The sequence below is a fragment of the Myodes glareolus genome, chromosome 18 (assembly GCF_982192425.1).
Source record: "Myodes glareolus chromosome 18, mMyoGla1.1, whole genome shotgun sequence".
NCBI lineage: Eukaryota > Metazoa > Chordata > Mammalia > Rodentia > Cricetidae > Myodes > Myodes glareolus.
Genome location: NC_142043.1, coordinates 35136916 through 35162070, shown reverse-complemented (window position 1 = coordinate 35162070; position 25155 = coordinate 35136916). Strand labels below are relative to the sequence as shown.

Sequence of the window (25155 nt, the reverse complement as noted above, 5' to 3'; positions counted from 1 at the left end):
GGTACATTGAGTGGATGTCATTAATGCTAGTCAGGGTTTATACTACTGAGAACAGTGAACTCTATTTGCAAATTAGTCAATGTCCCCTGAACAGCATCCAGAATGGCAGCCCATGCCTGACTCTGCAGACCACAGACCCCATGGCCGATGGAAATTACAGCAAGGGTTTCAGACACTCTCGTCCTTCCGTTCTCAATCTGGCAATGCCCCATCAGTAGCTGTTTTCCAGAATGTTCCGATCGCAGCAAGCACATCTAGTACAACACAGTCTATGAAAACCCACAAACTTCTAATCCATAGGCATATACTTGCTTTCATTCACGTCTCTCCACGTAACTAGCTCATCAGCTGCTCTTGCGTCCTCTTTTGATAAATACATGGGGTCGTTAGAAAGGACCTGCAGCAGGATCTCATCTGAAGAGAGGCAAGCACAAGCATGTCAACACCAGTGATGGGTATGGGTATTTCTTGTTCTGTGCATACACAGCCTGTCCATGGATCCACACAGACTCAGTGGATGCAGGATGCTCAGCTCTAAGATGACTGTACCAGATATCCTGGATGCAGGATGCTCAGCTCTAAGATGACTGTACCAGATATCCCAGATGCAGGATGCTCAGCTCTAAGATGACGTACCAGATATCCCGGGCAGAGATAGATGCCTAGAAACTCTGTCCCGTGCCTCATATGTAGAGATACAACTTCCCTTCTCATTCCTCGTATCATTTATACCACCTTAAAGTGCCCCCCCAAGGTGACACATAAGAACAGGGTGAAGGCTGTAAGTCAGAAATGAGGCAGAACATGCTAAATGGTCGTTAAGAGCTTTTTATATATAAAACTCTTCCTAATCAGGACGGTGAGATGGCTCGGTGGTTGTGCTCGCTGACCACCCTTCTGGAGGACCTAGGTTAGATTCCCAGCACATGCATGTTGGCTTACAACCTGTTGTAACACCCTATTGATTTAGACAACACATACTTAAAAACACAGAAAAATCCAGCTATTGCTCAATTAGAAACTTCACCCCTACTGGCTGGCATTCATAGTGTTGGAAGCCACTATCCACCCTAGCCGAGCAGAAATGCATTCATCAATCTTACCCATCTATGAAGCCTGGAGGCTACAATAATGACCTGCCCACAAGATATACCTCTGATGCAATGTTGGCACAAATGTTACGGGAGTAACCCAGCCCCTTTTTTGGGGTGGGGGGGTTAAGACCCACTTCATAAGATGGAACTCATATCTGACACTGATAATGAGAGGCCTTGCCCGAGAGCCATGATTCTCAACCTGTGGGCCGCAACCCCCGGAATTTGAATGGCCTTTTCACAGGGGTTGCCAAAGACCATCAAAAAAAAACCACAGAGATTTACATTACAATTCATAACAGTAGCAAAATTACAGTTGTGAAGTAGCAATAAAAGTAATTTTATGATGGGGGTAACAGCATAAGGAACTATACTAAAGCGTTAGAAAGGTTGAGCCTTGGGAAGGTTGAGAACCACCCCCGTAGAGGAAAACCTAGTACTAATATTCTGCTAAATGAATATAGCAATAAAATTGTTCCTAGTGATATATTACTATACACATAGATTAGTGCATCACCTCAACCCTCACCAGAGAAGCTGCTTCTTTTTCTTTTTAATTTTAAGGATGTATTTATTTTTAGTCTATGTGTATGCACGTTTTGCCTACTTGAATGCCTGTGCGCCTTGTGCAATTCTGGTACCCTCAGAGGCCAGAAAAGATGCTGGGTATTCTGAGACTAGAATTAAAAATGTTTGTGAGCCACCATGTGGTACTGGAATCGAACCCAGGTCCTCTGGAAGAGCATCCACTGCTCTCAATCACTGAGCCATCTCTCCAGCCCAGTAAGCTGCTTCTTACAATAGATGGTAATAAGTGCAGAGACCTACAACCAGACAGTGAAAGACTCTGGAGCACTCAGATCTGAATGGGGTGTCTTTATCAAACCTTAGGGATCTATGCAGAAGAGAAGAAAAGATTAAAAGAGCCAGAGGTGGTGCATGACTCCAAGGAGAAATTATTTTTCATACACAGCAGGTCTGATGCACATGTGAACTCAGAGAGACTGCGATCACACGTACAAGCCAAACCAGACAAAATCCCAGCACAGAGAAATGGAAATCCAGGCAAAGCCCACCCCTGACCAAGAAGCTATTTGCAGCTGATAGCTGCTCAGGGAGGGACAATCAGTTCTCTCCAAGAGAGTGACACTGGGTATATCAACCACACTACGGAGCAGGCCCCAAGCTCCGGAGTAGCTGGCTAACACTAAATGGGTTCCACATTTATTGTCTGTGAGTGTGTGTGTGTGTGTGTGTGTGTGTGTGTGTGTGTGTGTATGTGTTGGTTTGGGATTTTTATTTAAGGGAGAAAAAGAACATGAGGTTGAGTGGATAGGAAGGGGGGGTCTAGGAGGAGTTAGAAAAGGATAAAGAATATAATCAAAATATATTGTAAGAAAAAAATTCACATTATAACATTCTCTTGGTATACTAGTTAATATAAATGCTAAAGATTAAATAGGTTTGTATAATTGAAGATTTTATTTTTGAATATCAAACTTTCTGCCCTTCAGAGAAAATACTTATAAAGAGCTTCTCGCCGTGCAGTGGTGGCGCACGCCTTCAATCCCAGCACTGGGAAGCAGAGGCAGGCAGATCTCTGTGAGTTCAAGACCAGCCTGGTCTAGAGAGCAAGTTCTAGGACAGCCAAGGCTACACAGAGAAACCCTGTCACAAAACAAAACAAGAGCTTCCAAAAAAAGAAAAGAAAAGAAAGAAAGAAAGAAAGAAAGAAAGAAAGAAAGAAAGAAAGAAAGAAAGAAAGAAAGAAAGAGGCCTTGGCCCATAACCATACTGATGAATATTTTGCATGTCACCATAGAACTCTCATCTGGCGATGGATGGAGATAGAGACAGAGACACACATTGGAACACTGGACTTAACTCCCTAGGTCCAAATGAGAAGCAGAGGGAGGGAGAACGTGAGCAAGGAAGGCAGAACCAGAGGGAACCTTCATCCGTCGATGGATGGAGATAGAGACGGAGACCCACATTGGAGCACTGGACTGAGCCCCCAAGGCCCAAATGAAGAGCAGAAGGAGGCAGAACATGAAAAAGGAAGTCAGGACCGCGAAGGGTGCGTTCACCCACTGATACAAGGGGACTGATCGAATGAGAGTTCACCAAGGCCTGCTGGACTGGGACTGAACAAGCATGTGATCAAACCGGATTCTCTGAATGTGGCTGACATGGGGGCTGACTGAGAAGCCATTGACAATGGCACTGGGTCTTGTTTCGTCTTCATGTACTGGTTTTTTGGGATCCTGGTCTGTTTGGATGCTCACCTTTCTGAACCTGGAGGGAGGGGGGAGGAACTTGGACTTCCCACAGGGCGGGGAAACCCTGACTGCTCTTGGGACTAGAGAGGAAGGAGGAGAGGGAGTGGGGGGAGCGGGAGGGTATTGGGAGGAGGGGAGGAAGTGGAAATTCTTATAAATAAATTAAAAAAAATAAAAAAGAAAGAAAGAAAGAAAGAAAGAAAGAAAGAAAGAAAGGGAAAGAAAATAGGCAGTTTTTGCCGGCTCTGCTTCTATTTGGGTAAAGGTACAGATTCCTGGAGCTCTCCCACCCTGTCAAGTTCCATCTGGATCTTCCCTTTTCTCAAAAACACAGCAAGAGTTTCCGAGAAGAGCAATGAGGTGGCACTTTGAAAACTCTAACGTGAAGGTCTTCCCCCACAGCGGCGGCGTAAGCACCCAGGTGGGCGGCCAGGTTCAATCTCCCAGCCTATCCCCACTCTCTCGTACCCCGCTACCACCATCTGGCACCCTCTGAGAAGCGGGGGTCCTTTCCCGGTGTTTGCATTCTGCTTTCTGTTGGTTTTCTTGGAACTCCGACAGAGGAACCGACTCTAGCCACAAGACAAGCAACAACCATGCTTACCTTGCCTTTGAAGCAGCAGGAACGAGTTCCCTAAAAGACAGCCAAGGGCAAGCAGAGTTCCTCAAATACATCCTAAAGCTTTCACAGGGGGAGGTGACTTACCAAACAACTGAGCCAAATGTGAACTCGATGCGAATTCAGAGTGGTTGAAGCTGTTCGGAAGGACGCGAGCTGCGGGAAAACAAATTTTAGCTCTGCTGAAATCTGTCCTCAATTCTACACCTCGTCTCTACGAAGCCCCACTCCCCTGCAAGGCACTTCGAGAGGAACAGTTGTGTAATCGGTGTCTTAGCCACTTTCTCGATGCTGTGGGAAAATTACTTTGGGAGAACAGCTTAACACCTTAAGGGAGAAAGGATTTATGTTGGCTTGAGCCTCTAAAAAGGATACCGTCTATTATGGTGCCCAAGACACTGAGGCAGGAGGAGGATGCCCAGTCACTACGTTATTTGTGTGCACACAACAGCTCTAACTGCAGAAACAACTTGGTAGAAGGACCTGGGTAGTGGGTGCCAAATGACGTCAAGCAGAGCTGCTTTGAGCCAATCAAGGACAAAGGCACAATTCTCTACTAAAGAGACCTGGAAGAGTCATTAGGGCCACTACATTTAATCCTTAAGCATTTTGCTGAAGACATGACATATTGTATCAACTAAGGGAACATAATAAAAAACCCCCTGCAGAGCAAGCTAACAGGATTAGGCAGAAAAAAGTATTCACATTTGTGCCTTTACTGAATGGCCATCGAGAAGTGCATTGGCAGGATCATTAGTTACAAAACTGCTTTGCTTAGAGTGTAGTTTCAACACAGCATATGTTTCTGGCTTTATTTTGATAAGCAATGACCCATTCTCAATCTCCCTCTTAATGGAGAGGGCCTTCTCTGTTATCCTCATGATTTAGGGCTAATGTGCACAAGGGGTTTTATATGGCTCTGTTTCGTGTATGTGGCCAGCTGTTTTCTCTTAGCTTTAGCATTCGAGCATGGGTGTTAACAGAGAAATCAGCTGTGCTGCTCTGGGCAAATAGTTTACAATGGCCGAGGCAGGGCTGGGGTGATGAGGGAGTGTGTGAGAAGGCTTTGCACCCGAGACGGTCACTTGGGCACTCCTGGACAGTAAGCTGTAAAGTGTGGACGAGAAGAAAGTTGTAACACTATGCCTAGCTTGGGTGACCAGAACAGTGAGCCCCATTGAAAATTAGATTCCATCCTTTGCATGACATCCACGGTGATAGAACCTGCCTGAATGCACACAACAGGGATCATATTAATAATGATAATGATGAGGATAATGATAATTAAGAGGCACACTTTAAGGCACAGACCCCACAGATATTGAAAGCTACAGGGAGGGTTTCTGATTTCTCTTTCTTCCGCATCTCAGCCCCACCCATAGCTGGATTCTGGGATGCTCGGCACAGCCAACTGAACGCCGCCACCCGTGAAAACACATGCACTTTGAATCCATCGACAGATACTTGCTTTCGTTCGCGTCTCTGCCAGCTGTTCTCGCATCTTTTGACAGGTCATCTAGATTGCTGGGAAACACCTGCAGCAGGATCTCATCTGAAGAGAAGCAAGCAAAATCGTCAACACCAGCAGCACACGAGGTGTATCACACTCTGCGCCTGCCTAGCGTGTCCACGGATGCGTGAAGGGACGACTCAGACTCAGTGGACGCAGGATGCTCAGCTCTAAGATGCCATCACAACTGCAAACTCAGGAGCGCACCAGATCTCCCAGGCAGAGAGCACCACCCACCAAGCCCAGATGGCGAGAAACTCTGCCCCACGTCTGGTTTTCTTCCGGGTCCCGGTGTCATTCTGACCTACCTCTGGGACTGTGCCCAAGCTGCCCCAGCTATAAGCAAAAACCCTTTCTTATCTCTACAAGACATGTATCAGTTCTTCATTTGAGACCTTGTTGCCATGTATTTTTGCGCATCCTGAAAAGAGTACTTTCTTTCTTCTCGTTTCCAGCTGTCATTCTGACTGCAAGTCTCACCACTTAAAATAATGCCTCCCAGGGCGTCAGCAGGATGTCTGGTCAGATGAAGATGCCACGGTCAAGCCTAACGACCGGAGTTCAACCTCCAGGTTCCATGTAGTAAGATGAGAGAACCTACCTACCCCTGTAAACTGTCCTCTGACCTCCACATGCCAGGGAACACATGCCCCAGACACACACACACACACACACCACCCTTTACCAATCCCCTCAAACCCCACCTTCTCCAGATCTACCTTGGGATGAAAAGTTAAGGTGCTATCTTACCCCTTGCTGTGCTATGATTTTTGAGTGGATCAAACCAGTACCTGGCTCCCTGCTATATAGGTTATACCAAGACTAAATCACATGAGTAGAACTTCCTACCACGCAAGCATACACGCTGACCTGATATAAAAGCAAGGTTTCTTTAGTGACGGGATTTCTCTAAAGACTCTCTCTTCTGGGCCTCCCCATCATCCTGTCACCGTGACTTTCTTTCTCTTGCTTTAAGCTATCCCTCTGCTGTGGTTACATTAGCAATGCCTCGCATAGGCCTGTGTGTGTGATGGTCTCAGTTAGGGGTGCTGTTTGGGGAGATTATAGAAACAGTGGTTCTCAGCCTTCCTAATGCTGCAACCCTTTAATACAGTTCCTCATGGTACTGTATTATGTATGGTGGTGGCCCCAACCATATATTTTCATTACTATTTCATAGCCGTACTTTTGCTACATTATGAATCATAGTGTAAATATTTTTTGGAGAGAGAGAGTTGCCAGAATCACAGTTTTAGGGGGTAGAGACTTGCTAAAGGAACTGAATGACTGGGTTTGGAGGGTTTAAAGCCTTACCCCGCTTTCTGGTCAATCGTGTGTGTGTGTGTGTGTGTGTGTGTGTGTGTGTGTACGCACACTGAGCTCATGTGCCTATGCGTGACCTCCTTCCTGTTTGTGGACATATGTGTCGTCAGCCAGCTTCCTGCCCCTACTGCCAGGCCCTCTCTGCCATTATCGTCTCTATTCCGCGTGAACCATAAGCTGAATTAAACCCTTTTCTTTCCTAAGCAGCTTCGGGTCACCATTTTTTATCACAGCACTAAATAATAACTAACAAGCCTTCTAACCCGAGCCCCATGAGGTTTTAAAGGTGAAGTCTGCCCTCAGGCCCATTGTGCTGGTTTTAAGCAGCTATACGATTTTGAGCTATATGGCTCCTTTCTAATGCTCTCCAGCAGCGAGGCTTCTTGTGGTCGGAGGCCTTTCCTCCTAACAAACCTCATTCCTGAAGGCAATTACATGTCAGCTCTTTTCATGAACCAACAACCTATGCCATTCCCCTTTTCCTTTACTTAACGCTATGAAGCACTCTCTAATTTCAGGGCCAATAGGCACAGAGCCAAATCCCAGTCTGATGCCTGCCAGAGCATGACCTGGGGTGATAACTTTCACCTCTTAGATCTTTGGTGCCATCAGCAGCAGGGGGTGGGGAGGATTTAACTCAGAGAACTTTGTGGAAATTGATGTCTTTAAGGCCCTGAACACGGGGTCAGTGTGAAGATTGTGCCCAGGGCCAGATACCTCACCACCAATTCATACAGCATCAACCCCGGAGCAGCTGGGGAACACGGTCCATGAACCGCTCTGTGGAATATGGGGACAAGAATGGCGGGGGGGAGACACACAGGAAACCAAGGTGTCATTCACATAGGACAGAAGAGCGAATTCTCAGTCACGGCTTCTATGCTTTTCCCTCTCAAGATGTTCTCACCTCCTTCTGCATCTAGTCTGTGGTTGAAGCCTTGAAGGCCACATCCCCAAAGAAACTTCCTTTCCCACCCTCCCTGGCAGATAGGGCAAGGCCACACAACACAGAGAGATCCTCAAAAGACAACTGAGACCCAGAAAGAGCATTGCTTCTCTAGACAAAGATGTATTCCTTCTTTCATTGTGGTTGAGACAGGGTCTCACTATATACCCTTGGATGTCCTAGAACTCACTATGGAGACCAGGCTAGCCTCAAACATACAGAGACCAGTCTGCCTCTGCTTCCCAAGTACTGGGTTCAAAGGCGTGCACCACCATGCCCAGCTTGGATAGAAAATTTTAAAATGCTGGGCTTGCACTTCTTTATGTCTTCTTACTCAAGCCTGGGAACAAGGATGTCTGGATGTGATGCCTGGAATTGAAGCAACCATCCTGTGGCCCAGAGACACAATCATCAGGAACAGTCCTTATGATCTCAAAGCAAAGGGCTCTAGCCCGAGCTACTTTGACAAGGGAAAATAAAGAACCCTTGGCTTGTGTCGCTGGGTCATCTAGACATGTACAAGGGTATACCAGACATGATCAGACATGACCAGACATACCAACATGTCTACAAAGAACAGCAAAACCAGAGTTGGGCTGAGGAGAGAAGAAAAAAGGCTGGACCCAAGCAGGCAGACCTCAGGAGGAAGAAGTGAGCCCTGCCAGGAAGGGCTGTCCACAGAACGTGCTAAAAACCTCCACTCTGCAGAAGTGGGGTGTTTCTGTCACCCCTCTGCTTCCTTAGCAGACTGCTGTGGTTCAGAACTGTTCCCTGAGCCTCTGGTTCCTGGACTTGTAGGACATCAGCAATCCCCAGCCTGGAGTCCCCCAGACTGCTTTACAACTTGACCACTGTATCTGTGGGTCCATACCTTTAGTCCCAGTAACTGGGAGGCAGAGGCAGATGGATCTCTGAGTAGGAGGTCAGCCAGGAACACACAGTGAGACCCTGTCTCTAAACAAAAGCAACAAACACCTAGGCTTTACAGGACTGGGGCTCTAGCTCAGAGTAGCATACTTACCTAGCAAACGTGTGGCTCTGGTTTGACTCCCAATGCCCTAAAAAGGCCCCTCCCCTAAGTCTAATACCGAGACCTTGGAAAAGGGTTCTTTAATATCCCCCTGGTGGTTCCCAGCTCAGCCTGGGGCCTCACACTCTCTGCTAAGCAGAAATTATTCAGACAGGCATGACGTGGAGGGCTGAGGTGGGTCACTGCCTCAGGGAACTTCCAGATGGCACTGCTGACTCTACCACCTACCCACTTTGGAAAAGCAGCAACTTTACCAAGCTTTGGTTTATCGCCCTGTTAGCCTAATCGTTTTGGCACCTGAACATTTAGAGGAACCGATTCTCAGCCACAAGGCAGAACACTTGCGTTCCCGCCTACCCAAGCCACCAGGAACAAGTGACCTGGGACAAGCAAGTGACTTCTTTAAATTTCAGACCCGGGTTCCGCAGGACGACTTACCAAATAGTTTAGCCAAATCTTCCTCGAGGTGTCTTGAACTGGAGGAAAAGCTGTTCACCACACCTGTGGGAGAAACAAGAGACTACGATTAAACCTTTTCCCAGTCAGGCAGGCACAATGGTGCACACCTTCGAGCCTAATACCTAGGGGTTGAATCAGGAAGGATAGTTCTTGGCCAACTTTGCCTACAGAGCAAGTTCAAGGCCAGCTTGAATGACGTGACCACTGACTCAAAGATAAATAAGTAACTTCCATCTCTATGTATCACCCCACCACCCAGGATACATCCCAAGACTCCAGTGGCTCCCTGAACCTGAGGGCAGTCCCAAAGCCCATGGATTTTTTTTTTCATATGTACATATACTGTCTTTTTCATTTTCTAACTTTTACTTATCATGCATGGTGGCTATAACTCTTGACGTCTGCGGTATAAAACCAAACAGGCACAAATTTTGTTTGCTTTCTTCATAATCGCATGGATAGAAGACCCACCCTGGGGCTGAGACCCAAGTTCAGTGGTAGAACACAAGGCCTGAGTTCAGTTCGTCCCAACTGTACATCAGATCAACCTCAACATTCAGTTCCTTTCTTCCTACAGTCGAGAACATTTGTCTTATCACTTAAAAGATGCGTTTTCTTTCTTTTCTCCGGCGAATTTAAATCGACCGCAACACTACAGGGGCTTTAGGCCTTTGTTAAGAGGACAAGCAGCCCCCCCAACCAAGATGACTCAGTGGGTAAATGAGAAACTTGCCACCAAGCTGGATGACCTGGGTTTGTCCCCTGGGACCCACAGGAGAGAACTGCCTTCTAGAAGTCGTCCTCTGACCCCCACACATGCACACACAAAATAAATTAACAAATGTAAACAAAATAAGGAGAGTCAGACAACGAGGGTTGCTTGAACACAAGTCTGTGGCATCTGGGCCCCCAAATGACTCTGTGACAAAGGGCAGGCAGCTTACACAGGGTGGATACATCAGACAAAGCAATAATTCCCGCCGTAGGCAGGAAAGAGCAAGAAGGCACCAAATTCCACTGAGGCTACACAGAACAGTGTGCAAATTTCAAGTTTATAGACTGTTTGTCTCTGGGATTTTGCATTTAGCATTTTCAGACATGTAACATAAATCAAGGAAAGAGAAACCACGGGTTCCTAGGGGACCACTGCATTGTCTTTATTTTTTTTTCTATGATTTTTTATTTCCTTGTTACACTTCTCAGTTTGCTTTTGTATTGTCTTTTTTTAATTAATTTATTTATTTGTTTATAAAAATTTCCACTTCCTCCCCTCCTCCCCATACCCTCCCATTTCCCCCACTCCCTCTCCTCCTCCCCCCCAACTCCCTCCCCTCCTTCCTCTCCAGTCCTAAGAGCAGTCAGGGTTTCCTACCCTGTGGGAAGTTCAAGTTCCTCCCCCCTCCCTCCAGGTCTAGGAAGGTGAGCATCCAAACAGACTAGGATCCCAGAAAGCTAGTACATACAGACAAAACAAGACCCAGTGCCATTGACAATGACTTCTCAGTCAGCCCCCATGTCCTGGCCGGAGGGCTTCGGCTAGGAGGAATTCAGACTTTCCCCAACCCCCTCAACTTCCTGGTCACCCTGCAGTGGTGGCTCCACCCTGAGGAGCTCTCCCAAATCCCATCCCAGCCTTCATCCAGGTACACCTTCCTCTCTTCCCCCCCTCCCCTCTGGGGCCACAAGATCTCCCCAGAGCAGCTCCCTTGCGTGCTGGGCCTGGGCTGTGGGCGCAACCCAGCAGGGGCAGTTCCTGTGCTTTGATAGCCTGCCTGAGGACAGGCAGGCCCTGTGTCAGCTCAGCCACATTCCTGGCCAGCAAAAGGTAATGATCTTTTAGCAGACATCCACTGGAGGAGGGGTGAGTGTGCTCCTGGCCGGAGGGCTTCTGTCTTTAAATCAATACTCCTTTGCATGGCCTGTTTTGAGGGTGCTCAGGATTGGACCTGAAGCCCCGAGCATGCTACACCCCAGGTACAAACACATCCCACCCCACCTGAATAGCAGTCGGGTCTTCACATGGACACTGCTTCCAGGTACATGGCTTTCTAGAAAGAGAAACAGTGCTTGTGTTTCTCTGAGAGGCAGGAGAGGCAGGAAGAGCTGGTACAAGGCCAATCAGCAACCTTGTAGATATTTTTACATTTTTAGAAATACTTTATTATTGTGTCTATGTATACAGTGTTTGCTGTAGATATTTTTACATTTTTAGAAACACTTTATTATTGTGTCTATGTATACAGTGTTTGCATGTGTGACATAATGTGTGCATATAGGTCATTAAACAACACTGTGGAGTCAGCTCTCTACTCCCAATCTTCACGTGGGTCCCAGGGATCAAACCCAAGCCATCAGGGTTGCAAGGCAAGCACGTTACCCACTGAACCACTCGCCTATGTATTTTTGCGCATCCTGAAAAGAGTACTTTCTTTCTCCTCTTTTCCAGCTGTCATTCTGACCGCAAGCCCCACCACTTAAAATAATGCCTCCCAGGGTGTCAGCAGGATGTCTGGTCAGATGAAGATGCCACAGTCAAGCCTAATGACCAGAGTTCAACCTCCAGGTTCTACGTAGTAAGATGAGAGAACCTACCTACCCCTGTAAACTGTCCTCTGACCTCCACGTGCCAGGGTACACATGCCCCCCCACACACACACACGCACATACACACACACACACACACACACACACACACACGCACACACACACACACAAATGAAAAGAGCAATGTTTCCCTTGAGCTGGGTAAAGAATGCTGCATTTGTCTTCCGTGGCAGGTGATGCCTTTCTGAGGACTCTGGTGTACTTAACTGTTGGGGACCGAGTCTGGAGTGTCATCCACTAAAGTTCTAGGATCTAAGTCCTCATAGACCCAGGAACTTTACCCAGAGAGGAGTCTGAGGACTGTGGTCAGCCAATTGGTCTAGCAAACTGTTGGGGAATGTTGTTTTCAGGTGTGTTACTTTTGTTTATGCTGCATTTGATTAACTGTGAAGCTGTCATGCTTTGCCTGTCTAAAACACCTGATGGTCCTAATAAAGAGATGAACGGCCAATAGCGAGGCAGAAGCAAGGATAGGCAGGGCTAGCAGGCAGAGAGGATAAAAGGAGAAACAAGGAGAAAGGAGCAAGAGAACAAGGAGTAGTGAATATCTGGGGTCAGCCACCCAGCCACCCAAAGTAAGAAGGAAAGAAAGGTATATAGAAATAGAGAAAGTTAAAAGCCCAGAGGCAAAAGGTAGGCAGGATAATATAAGTCAAGAAAAGCTGACAAGAAGCAAGCCAGGCTACGTCTGGGCATTCATAATTAAGCATAAGCCTCCGTGTGTGATTTATTTGAGAGCTGGGTAGTGGAACCCCCCAGTAAAAGCCAAACGAGTAAAACATCCCACAATAGCAAACAGCAAGGTTGATTCCAAATGATGCAAGACCATAAACACCAAGGAAGGAAACCTGGCATTTGCTTTGAAAAATCTATGTCCGTAACAACTTAATAAATGAAAACCAAAAGATGAGAACAGCCCCCAGAGTCCATCAGCTGACTGAACAAGCAGGTAAACAAGGCAGCAGAAGGTCATTCAGTCCTGGGAAGGAGCAGAGCAGCACCTGCTACATGAATGGACCTGGGAATGTGCTAAGGGAAAGGACGCAGGCACAAAGCCCACACGTCATGCGATTCTGTTTACAGGGAGTATCAGGAATAGAAAGCCCACAGAACAGATGGCAGACTGAGCCTTCCCTAAGATTAGGGGTAAAGAAGAAAGGAGGTAATTACTAAGGACCACAAAGTCATTTTTAGGGGTAATGAAAACATTCTAAAATAGGTAATAGTGATTCACTACTGTTTATACACTAAACACCACACACACGACTATATCGCTTTTCAGGCATAATTTTTTTTTCTTTTTTTTCCTTTTCTTTTTTGCAGTTAGGTGTTAGTTACTATGTTGCCCTGCCTGGTCTTGAACTCATGGCCATAACAACAATAATGAAGATGAAATGAAAAAATTTCATGAGCTCAAGTCAACAGGCGACTTTTATTGTTGATGAAATCTCTCTAAGGTCGTCATTTAAAAACTTCTGCGTGGAGAGACCTGGAAGCAGCCTCCCCATACCCGCAACCATCCCCCACCACATCTCTGACCACCGGAGCCTTCACCCTGACTGCACCTGGAGAAGAACCCCCAGAGCCACAGCCCAGCCTATACCAGGAGGAAGAGTGACCACCTAAGTCACAGGCCCCACCTGCACCAATTGGAGGAAGAGATGGGTAGGTGCCAATGCAAGAATACATTCAACACCCTAAAAAACAATATGGCAACACCTGAACCTAGTGGTCCTACAAAAGGAAGACCTGAACATCCTAACGCAGAAGAAGCAGAAGAAAATGTCCTTAAATATAACTTCATGAAGATGATAGGAACTTTTAAAGAGAAAATGAGAGATTCCCTTAAAGAAGTGGAGGAAAAGACAAACAAAAAATTGGAAGAAATCAATAAATCTCTTAAAGATAACCAAGAAAAATCAAGACAAAACAATCAAAAGGTGAAGAAAACAATGCAAACAGTTCAAGACTTGAAAACTGAAATAGAGACAGTAAAGAAAACACAAACCAAGGGAATTCTGGAAATGGAAATCTGGATAAACGAGAAGGAACTACAGATGCAAGCATTACCAACAGATTACAAGAGACAGAAGAGAGAATTACAAGAGATGGGAGAGGAAAGAGATTCATCAATCCAAGGAAATGTTAAATCCCACAAATTCTTAACACAAAACATCCAGGAAATCTGGACATCATGAAGAGACCAAACTTAAGAATAATAGGGATAGAAGAAGGAGAAGAACTCTGACTTAAAGGCATAGAAAATATATTCAACAAAATCATAGAAGAAAACTTTCTAAACCTAAAGAACGATATGCCTATGAAGGTACAAGAAGCTTACATACCATCAAATAGACTGGACAAAAAAAAAGTCCTCTTGCCATATAATAATCAAAACACTAAAGAAATACTATTAAGAGCTGCAAAGGAAAAAGACCAAGTAACATATGAAGGTAGACCTTTGAGAATATACCTGACTTCTCAATGGAAACCTAAAAGCCAGAAGGCCTGGACAGATGTGTTGCAGACACTAAGAGACCACAGACCCAAGCAGAGACTATTATACCCAGCAAAGCTTTCAATCACCATACACAGAGAAAACAAGATATTCCATGACAAAACAAGATTTAAACAATACCTATCCACAAATCCAGCCTTACAGAAAGTACTAGAAGGAAAACTCCAACCCAAGGAAGTTAGCCATGCCCACAAAAACACAGACAACAGATAACCTCACACCAGAAAACCCCAAAGAAAGGAAACACAAAAACACTACCACCAAAAAATAACAGGAATTAACAATCACTGCTCATTAATATCCCTTAATATCAATGGACTCAATTCACTTATAAAAAACAAACAGGTTAGCAGAATGGATACGAAAACAGGATCCATCCTTCTGCATACAAGAAACATCTCAACCTCAAAGACAGACATTACCTCAGCAAAGGGCTGGGAAAAGACATTCCAATCAAATGGAACTAAGAAAAAGCAAGTGTAGCTATCCTAATATCTAACAAAGTAGACTTCAAACTAAAATCAATCAAAAGAGATGGAGAAAGACACTTCATACTCATCACAGGAAAAAATCCATCAAGATGAAGTCTTAATTGTGAACATCTATGCCCCAAATCCAAGAGCACCCACATATACAAAAGAAACATTACTAAAGCCTAAATCTCACATTAAACCTCATGTATTAACTGTACGAGACTTCAACACCCCACTCTTACTCTCACCAGTAGACAGGTCTACCAGGCAGAAACTTAGCAGAGAAATAAGACACTAACAGATATCATGACTCAAATGAACTTAATAGGCATCTATAGAACATTTCCCCCAAACACAGAAGAATAAACCTTTTTCTTAGCATCTCTTGGAACCTTCTCTAAAATTGACCACATACTCGGTAACAAAGAAAACCTCAACAGATACAAAAAATTAGAGTAACCACTTGTATCTTATCAGATCACCATGTCTTAAAGTTAGAATTCAACAACGTTCATTGCAGAAAGCCTGCAAACTCATGGAAATTTAACAACGCTCAACTGAATCACCCCTGGGTCAAGGAAGAAATAAAGAAATTAAGACTTCCTAAAATTCAATGAAAATGGCCACACAACATACCCAAACTTATGGGACACAATGAAAGGAAAGTTCATAGCACTAAATAACGACATTGGAAAATCTAAAAGAAACGGACGCAAACCACAGACCAAAATTAAATCAAGACCAGATAAACAATTTAAATAGACCTATAACCCCTAAGGAAAGAGAAGCAGTCATCAAAAGTCTCCCAACAACAACAACAAAGAAAAAAAAAAGCCCAGGGATGGATAGTTTCAGCACAGAATTCTACCAGAACTTCAAAGAAGAGTTAATATCTATACTCCTCAAATTGTTTCACACAATAGAAACAGAAGGAATGTTGCCAAACTCTCTTTCTGAGGCTACAGTTACCTTGATACACAAACCACAGAAAGACTCACCAAAGAAAGAGAATTACAGAGCAGTCTCCCTCATGAACATTGATGCAAAAATAGTCAATAAAATACTGGCAAACCAAATCCAAGAATGTTGGGGGCTGTAGACCCCCCAGACCCTGAATTTCTTGTAAACAACTTGCTTGCAGCTGCTCCAAGCAAAACAACTTGTTTTTCTTTGCTTGAAGCTGCTCTGGGCACGAGATAGAGGAGTGGATTCTGGTGGCCGCAGCTGAAAGGTCCCGAGAGCTGGGGCGTGGCCAGAGCACTATATAAGCTGCCCCTGGAACGCAATAAAGTTGGCATTCTTGGCAGTCTTGTTTCAAGGATGACCCGTGTCTCTGTCTGTGTGTGCATGTGTTTAAATCTCCAGGCCCCTCTCCTGACTCGAGGAACGAACCCATCTTGTAGTGCAGGCTCCACTCTACAGGCGTAGTAATATAGCATACATAATAGCATGGACGCTACAAGACCATAGCACAGTGTAGCACAGAGCACTCAGAACAGGCGGAGAGCAGACGCTGTGCTTTACGCAAGAACATGAACATGGTGAATCAAAAATCACCCACCATGATCAAGTTGGCTTCATCCCAGAGATGCAGGGATGGTTCAACATATTAAAAATCTATCAATGTAACCCACCATATAAATAAATTGAAAGAAAAAATATGATGATTTCATTAGATGCTGAAAAGCCCTTGACAAAAATCCAACATCCCTTCATGATAAAGGTCTTGGAGAAAGCAGGGATAGAAGGACCATATCTAAACATAATAAAAAGCAATATACAGCAAGACAACAGCCAACATCAAATTAAATGGGGAGAAATTCAAAGTGATTCCACAAAGATCAGGAACAAGACAAAGCTGTCCGCTCTCTCCATATCTATTCAACATAGTACTCATAGTTCTAGCTAGAACAATAAGACAACAAAAGGAGATCAAGTAAATACAAACTAGAAAGGAAGAAATCAAACTTTCGCTATTTGTATATGATATGATAGTATATATAAGTGACCCCAAAAATCCTACCAAGGAACTCCTACAGCTGATAAACATTATCAGTAATGTGGCAGGATACAAGGTCAACTCAAAAAAAAAAAATCAGTAGCCCTCCTATATACAAATGATAGAAGGGCTGAGAAAGAAATCAGAGAAACATCACCCTTTACAATAGCCACATATAACACAAAATATCTTGGGGTAATGCTAACCAAAGAAGTGAAAGACCTGTACAAAAAGAACTTTAAGTCTTTGAAGAAAGAAACTGAAGAAGATATCAGAAAATGGGAAGATCTCCCATGCTCTTGGATAGGTAGGATCAACATAGTAAAACAGCAATCCTACCAAAAGCAATCTACAGATTCAATGCAACCCCATCAAAATCCCAACACAATTCTTCACAGACCTCAAGAGAACAATCCTCAACTTCACATGGAAAAGCAAATAACCTAGAATAGCCAAAACAATCCTGTACAAGAAAAGAACAACCGGAAGCATCACCATACCTGGCTTCAAGCTCTACTATAGAACTATACTAATGAAAACAGCTTGGTATTTGGCATAATACAGGTGGCATAAAACAGACAGGTGGATCAATGGAATTGAATCGAAGACTAAAGACTATGATATTAATCCACACACATATGAACACCTGATTTTTGACAAAGAAGCAAAGATTATACAATGGAAAAAGAGAAAGCATGTTTAATGAATGGTGCTCGTATAACTGGATATCAACATGTAGAAGAATGAAAATAGATCCATATCTACTGCCATGCACAAAACTCAAGTCCAAATGGATCAAAGACCTCAACATGGATCCATCTACACTAAACCTCGTAGAAGAGAATGTGGGGACTATCCTTGAACACATGTGCACAGGAGACCACTTCCTAAATATAACACCAGTAGCACAGACACTGAGAGCAACAATAAATAAATGGGACCTCCTGAAACTTAGACGCTTCTGTAAGGCAAAAGACACATCAATAAGACAAAATGGCAGCCTACAGAATGGGAAAAGATCTTTACCAACCCCACATCTGACAGAGGGCTGATCTCCAAAATATATAAAGAACTCAAGAAGCTGGACATAAAGTATCAAATAATCTAATTAAAAATGGGGTGCATATCTAAACAGAATTCTCAACAGAAGAATCTCAAATGGCCAAAAGACACTTAAGGAATTGCTCAGTGTCCTTAGCCATCATGGAAATGTAAATCAAAGTGTCTCTGAGATACCATCTTACACCAGTCAGAATAGCTAAGATCAAAACACCGATGATAACTTATTATGTGGAGTAAAGTAAAAGAAAAACACTCCTCCATTGCTGGTGGGAGTACAAGCTTGTATAGCCACTTTGGAAATCATAATGTCAGCTTCTCAAAAAATTGGGAATCAATCTACTTCAAAACCCAGCAATACCACTTGGCATATACCCCCAAGGGATGCCCAATCATACCACAAGGACATGTGCTCGATTATGTTCCTGTCAGCATTATTCATAATAGCCAGAACCTGACAACAACCTAAATGCCCCTCAACTGAAGAATGGATCAGGAAAATGTGGTCCATTTACACAATGGAGGACTACACAGCAGAAAAAAAAATGATGACATCTTGAAATTTTCATTCAAATGGATGGAACTAGAAAAAAAATTCTGAGTGAGACCCAGAAAGACAAACACAGTATGCACTCACTCGTAAGTGGATATTAGATGTAAAGTAAGGGATAACCAGCTTAGAGTTAAAGACCCCAGAGAAACTGGGGAACAAGGAGACCCCTAAGAGAGACTGACATGGTTCCCCCGTGGAAGGGGAAATAGATAAGGTCTTCCCGAGTACTGGAATCAAAGACATGTGCCACCACACCCAGGTCAGTATATACTAATTTTTAAAATATGTGTAGATAAGATTGGAATGATTTGTGTATAATTGTTCTCTCTATTGATCGTTCTACTTCTGAAATGTTTGAAAATATTTTATAATGAAGAGCTGACATTTCTGAGTACAGGATAGTCTTACGAAGCTCTCGGATTTGAGGATACGTCACAGGTAGATAAACTCGGTGGATCAGAAAACAAAACAAAAAGGAAACCTTCCCTTAAGATATTCCCTTCCCCCAAGGAATCCAGCCTCATGGTGAACTGAGGAAAGTAGAGAAAATAGGATAGGAGGAGGGCTCACCATCCCAGCCTCGGCAGGAGGGGCCCACTAGCCGGCCTGGCTGAGGCTCCCTGCGAGTCTTCCATCCCTCCAGGGGCCATGACAATATACTTGTGATGGTACCTTCAGTCACAGGGATAGAGTGGGGCTCTGCGCCCCACTGGCTGCCCAGGAAGAGTACAAAGGAGAAGAACACAGTGTTGCTCATCTTTGCCACAGCCAGCACACCATCAAGGGGGAGCCATTCTCCTGGGTTTCTCGCAGACACAGCATAGAAACAGCACTGAGTTCCAGGATGTTGTGGAATCCGGGCTCTGTGAGGTCACACTGGGAAAGGAGTGTGGCTGCAGTCAGGGACAAGTGGGATGCTAGTGGCCCCCAAAGGGTCTCTCTGTTCATTTTCTTGGCTCTCTGAGGCCTTCCTCCATCCTGCATGCCCTACAACTTAAAGATGGGACTGTATCAACAGGACTCTTCGAATACACGGGACAGAACTCAGCTGTGGCCTCTAAAGCCAACTAGAAGCAGCTAGGGCCTCCAGGAATACAGTATGGATAGCAGATCCCATTAACAAGTGGGATGTACCTTGGTTGGTAAAGGACTTGCTTGGCATTTATGAGGCCCTGAGTTGGATCCTCAGCACCAAGAAAGGCAGCACATTAATGAAAGGTAGTCACTTGGAGCTGGGTCCTAACAGGTCCATTGGGGGACGGGGTGAGAAGGGGCAGTGTCAACAACATAGACACTTGGAGTCAGGCCGACAGCAGACTTGTTTATTCAGCAATGGGGAGAGACTTTCATACCCTCCTCCCAGCATCCAGGCGGCGTTCCAATCCGTTGACATCGCATGGTCACACCTCATTGGCTAGGGACCATCAGGACCTCTGACAGCATCTGTTGCTAGACCCTCAAGCAGACTCCAGGTTGTCTCGTCTCTCAGCCCTGTAGGCCTCATCTTCCTGGAAGGGTCACATGATAAAGACCTGGTCACTAGCCCATGGTACCATTGAAGATGGCTGAGCCCTTAGGAGGTAGGACTTAGCTGGAAGATCACAAGAGGTGGCTCTTACAGGGATGGGGTGCACATACTGTTAAACATGCTTCGTGGTCAGGGGGTACACTACTTGAGAAGGATTAGGAGGTGTGGCCTTATTGGAGTAGGTGTGGCCTTGTTGAAGGAAGTATGTCACTGCAGCTTTGAGGTTTCAAAAGTTCACGCCAGGCCCAGCATGTGGATCCAGATGTAGAACTCTCAGCTACTTCTCCAAAACCAAGTCTGCCTGTGTGCTACCGTGCTCCACACCATGACAATGGTCTGAACCTCTGAAATTGTAAGCCAGCCCGAATTAAATGTTTTCCTTTATAATACAGTCATGGTGTCTCTTCACAATAGAATGGTGACTAAGAGAAAGGGGGGACTGGGACCCTGCCCTAGTCTGCATCTTGGTCATCATAAGGGGAGCAGCTTGCTCTATCAAGTACTCCTACTCCCACCCCCTATGATGTTCTTTCTGTCTTACCACAAGCCAAAAGCACTGGGTCCGTGGACTGGAGCCTGCAAAACCAGGAGTCAAAGTAAATGTTTCCTCTTGTTGGCTGTCCACAGTATTTTGTCACAGTGATAACTGGCCCACCCTCTACAATAAAATTATAGCACCAAAGAGAGCATACATGTACCAGGTGTGGTGGCACATACCTTTAATCCCAGTACTCAGGAGGTAGAGACAGGCGGATCTCTGTGAGTTTGAGGCCAGCCTAGTCAACAGAGTGAGTTCCAGGACAGCCAGAGCTACATAGAGGAATCTTATCTTGAAACCACCCCCCAAAAAAAGAGCATAAATGTTTTGATATAGTCATGCCATTTCTCATAGGCCACTATGTCCTCTATTAGGTTTTAAAGCATTGGACTGTTTGATGGAAAGTGAGACCCCAGCCCCCTGAAACCTCTTTATCCAAGGAGTCTGGGATGATTGGAAGCATCATCCCAGTCACTGGCATTCATTCTAGGGGTGCCCATGGAGCACCAACGGAGCAGAACACTCCATCTCAAGCCCCTGGGAGTTGCCTTGGGTCGGACTACATCTCCAGGAAGCCGGCCAAGTCCTGACCCCTCCCCAGGGAGGGTCAGGACCATTCCCACAGGCTATTAAGGCTCACACCAGAAAAAGGAACAGGTTTTATATGTGCTCTCCCTCTCTGTCTCGTCCCCACCCCCTACTCCACCCCCACCCCGCCATGCTCCCAGCCACCCAAGAACACAGTGTTCATTAAACGTGGGTATTTTTGATTTGGTCTAATCTGGTCTAATTGGAGTTATTTTGCATCGGTGGAGAGGCTCTTCTTAAGATTTTTCCTAACATGGATTATTTTAAGAGACTACTTAAAGATATTTAACTATACATTTTCTAGTATTTTTCCTTTATTGCTAGTCTCATAAATTATCTAGCCAGCCCTGTATGTACAGTGACTATGGCCAGGGGATAAACAGTGTGAAGTGGAATGGCTAGGATGGAAGAGATCTGAAGACAAACTACACACACACATGCCAGAGTTAGTTATATGGGGGACTGGAGACATGGCTTAGAGGTTAAGAGCACTTGTACAAGCTTATGCATCCATATGGATTGGAGTTCAGCTCTCACCACCCACATAAAAGCTAAACATGGTCCTGGGCACACCTGTAACTATAGCACTAAGATGGGCTGAGACAGGATTGCTGGGGCTTGGGGCCAAAACCCAACTGAAAAATAAGAGCTCCAGGTTCAGTGAGAGACCCTGCCTCAAAGGAACAAGGAGAAGAGTCATAAACACACATGCATATACCACATGCATACATGATACATAGCAGACAGAAAACTCTTGTTAACCCTGATGTATTAGCTTGCTAGGGCCACTACAGCAAAGCATCAGAGCGATGTAAACAACAGATTTATTTCCTCACTGTTCTGGAGGTCAGAAGACAGAGATCATGGTGCTGACAGAGCTGGGTCTTTCTGCAGGACAAGAGGAAAGGATCCCTTCTAGAACTTGGCCTGAAGGCAGCCATCTGATCGGTGGGCCTGCAACATCGCTCTCCCTCCATACACATCTGAATCCAAAGGCCTCTTACTAGAACATCTTCAGCCACACTGGATTAGAGCCCACCCTTGCAGCCTCGTTTTGACTTACCTTGCCTCTGTAAAGACTAAATCCAAACACACTCATATTTTAAGGCCCCAAGGTTAGAATTTCAGCATCTAAATATGGACACAATTCAATTAATCACATCAGTGATAGTTTATTTCTCTAAAATGGCTTCAAGAAAACAAAAACTAGTGGGTTGGAAAGATGGCTCAGAGGTAAAGAGCACTGGTTGCTCTTCCAGAGGTCCTGAGTTCAATTCCCAGCTCCCACATGGTGGCTCACAACCATCTGTAATGAGATCTGGTGTCCTCTTCTGTAATGCAGGGCACATGCATGAAGAACCTTGTATATATAATAAATTAAAATCTTTAAAAAAACAAAACAAAACAAAATAAAAACTAGAACACATACACACATGCACACACATATACATACATACATATACACATATACATACACACAAACACACATCTTACACCCTTAACAAAGACAGAAGACAGAAAATATCCAGCTTCAAATCAGTAAAAGAAAAAAATAACTGCTAACTTGGATGACATCTCTTTTACTTCTGATGCTGGTCTCTACAAAGAAAAACACAGCAGTCCAAGATGGTCTAAATCTCTATCCCATTGGTTTGTGTTTTATGCTATACTTAACACCTCATAATACATGAACTCTCATGGTAAAAACACAGGACAATTTGTAAGTATTCTATAGCTAGAATATCATTATTTGTATGAAATCTCAACTTAAAAAAACAGTTTAGAGTACTTGTGAGGTAGAGGCAGGCAGACTTCTGTGAATTCAAGGCCAGCCTGGTCGATATAGCAAGTTCTAGGACTACATAGACCCTGTCTCAAAAAAAAAAAAAAAAAAATTAGGGGACATCAAGATGACTCCTGAGGTGAGAGCACTTGCCACCAAGCCTGAGGACCTGAGTTTAATCCACAGGACCTACATGGTGGATAAGAGAACCGACTCCCTCAGGCTGCCCTCTAAGCTCTACAGCATGCATGCACATGCACACAAAGATACACACACACGGATGCACACAGACACACACAAAGATATATATACACGGACGCACACAGACACACACAAAGATACATACACACGGACGCACACAGACACACACAAAGATACACACACAAGGACGCACACAGACACACACAAAGATACATACACATGGACGCACACAGACACACACAAAGATACACACACATGGACGCACACAGACACACACAAAGATACACACACATGGACGCACACAGACACACACAAAGATACACACACATGGACGCACACAGACACACACAAAGATACATACACACGGACGCACACAGACACACACAAAGATACACATAAGGACACACACAGACACAAAGGTACACAGAATAATTTTTAATACATTCAATGTTTATAATAATAGAGGAATCTTCGTCTGTGTGAGGCATAATTACAGAATAATAGCTTGAGTTTAAATTAGAAATTAGTGTTTAACAAGACCTACATTAGAAAAGCCAAAAGCAACCAATGGTTATGGAAGAGAGCGAATCAGTCTTCTCCAGGTCAAGCCCCTGATAGGTTGTTCAATTCCAAAAGGTCATTCCTAAACATATATGAGCAACACTAAATTATCCCAGCAGGTTGTACTTACAAACTTACACACACATGCCAATTACAATGAAAGAATAAGAGGTCATGTATTTCAGGAGTAGGAGGAAAATGACAGCATTTGAGGGAAGAGGAAAGGGGAATGACGTAAATGCCGTTCTCACATAGGAAATTCTCAAAAACTAAAAAGTTTAAAAGAAATTACTGTTTACAAATCTACTTCCTAGCCAGGCATGGGGAAGCACGCCTTTGATCCTAGCACTCCGGAAGCAGAAGCATGTGGATCTCTATGAGTTCAAGGCAGGCTTGGTCTATAAAGTGAGTTCCAGGACAGCCTTTCCCTGTCACAAAAAAAAAGAAAAAAATCTATTTTTAATATATATGTGTATACAGTTTTTTAAAATATTTATTTATTTATTTATTTATTTATTTATTTATTTATTTATTATGTATACAATATTCTGTCTGTGTGTATGCCTGCAGGCCAGAAGAGGGCACCAGACCCCATTACAGATGGTTGTGAGCCACCATGTGGTTGCTGGGAATTGAACTCAGGACCTTTGGAAGAGCAGGCAATGCTCTTAACCTCTGAGCCATCTATCCAGCCCCTGTATACAGTTTTTAAATAGTCAATATTTAAGTGTAAATAAAAATTTTAATGCAAAACGCTTAATTTGAATAATATGTATATTAATTAATTTTAATATATACATATTAAAGAAACAATTCCACAAGCATTTACTATTTTTCCTCTAAGCTTTCCTTTTATCATATGAAGTTTTTTTTTAATTTATTCTTCTCTCATATATTACATCCAGACTGAAGTTTTCCCTTCTAATCCTCCCAGTCCCTCCTCCCTCCTCCCTCCTCCCTCCTCTCTGCCAAATCCACTCCTCCATTTCCCTACAGAAGAGAGTAGGCCTCTGGGGAGATCAACAGAACACAGCACACGTTACAATAAAACTAGGCGCAAACCCTCGTATCGCGGCTGGACGAATCAGTTCAGTGGGAAGAAAGGGTGCTAAGAGCAGACAGAAGGGTCAAAGACAGTCTCTGCTCCCACTGTTAGGAGTCCCACAAGAAAACCGAGCTACACAACCACAACATACATTCAGAGTACCTGAGCCAGACCCGTACTGGCTCTGTGATGGTCCGTTCAGTCTCTGTGAGCTCCCATGAGCCCTGTTTCGTTGATTCTGTGGGCCACGGTCTCATGGTGCCCTCAGGCCATCTTGCTCTGCCAATGCTTCCTCCCCATTTTCAGTGGAGTTCCCCAGCCCTCTAATATTTGGCTGTGGTTCTCTGCATCCGCTCCTGTGAGTTGCTGGATGAGTCCTCTCTAATGACAGCTGGCCTGGACGCTGGTCTATGAATTCAGCAGAATAGCATTAGGAGTCTTTCCA

General features: G+C 44.4%; 1 protein-coding gene across 1 annotated transcript in view; it reads right to left on the bottom strand.

Moving 5' to 3' along the window:
• C18H2orf92 (chromosome 18 C2orf92 homolog) overlaps window positions 1-19310 on the bottom strand; it is a 42722-nt gene extending 23412 nt beyond the window's left edge. Inside the window, exons 1-5 of the mRNA XM_048430325.3 lie at window positions 19139-19310; window positions 9240-9302; window positions 5461-5544; window positions 4080-4148; window positions 313-414 (exon numbers count right to left, since the gene is read on the bottom strand). Of these exons, the coding sequence (XP_048286282.2) occupies window positions 313-414; window positions 4080-4148; window positions 5461-5544; window positions 9240-9302; window positions 19139-19223 (403 nt within the window). The 5' untranslated portion in view covers window positions 19224-19310. The remainder of the gene's footprint in view (window positions 1-312; window positions 415-4079; window positions 4149-5460; window positions 5545-9239; window positions 9303-19138) is intronic.
• Window positions 19311-25155: the final 5845 nt, after the last annotated feature.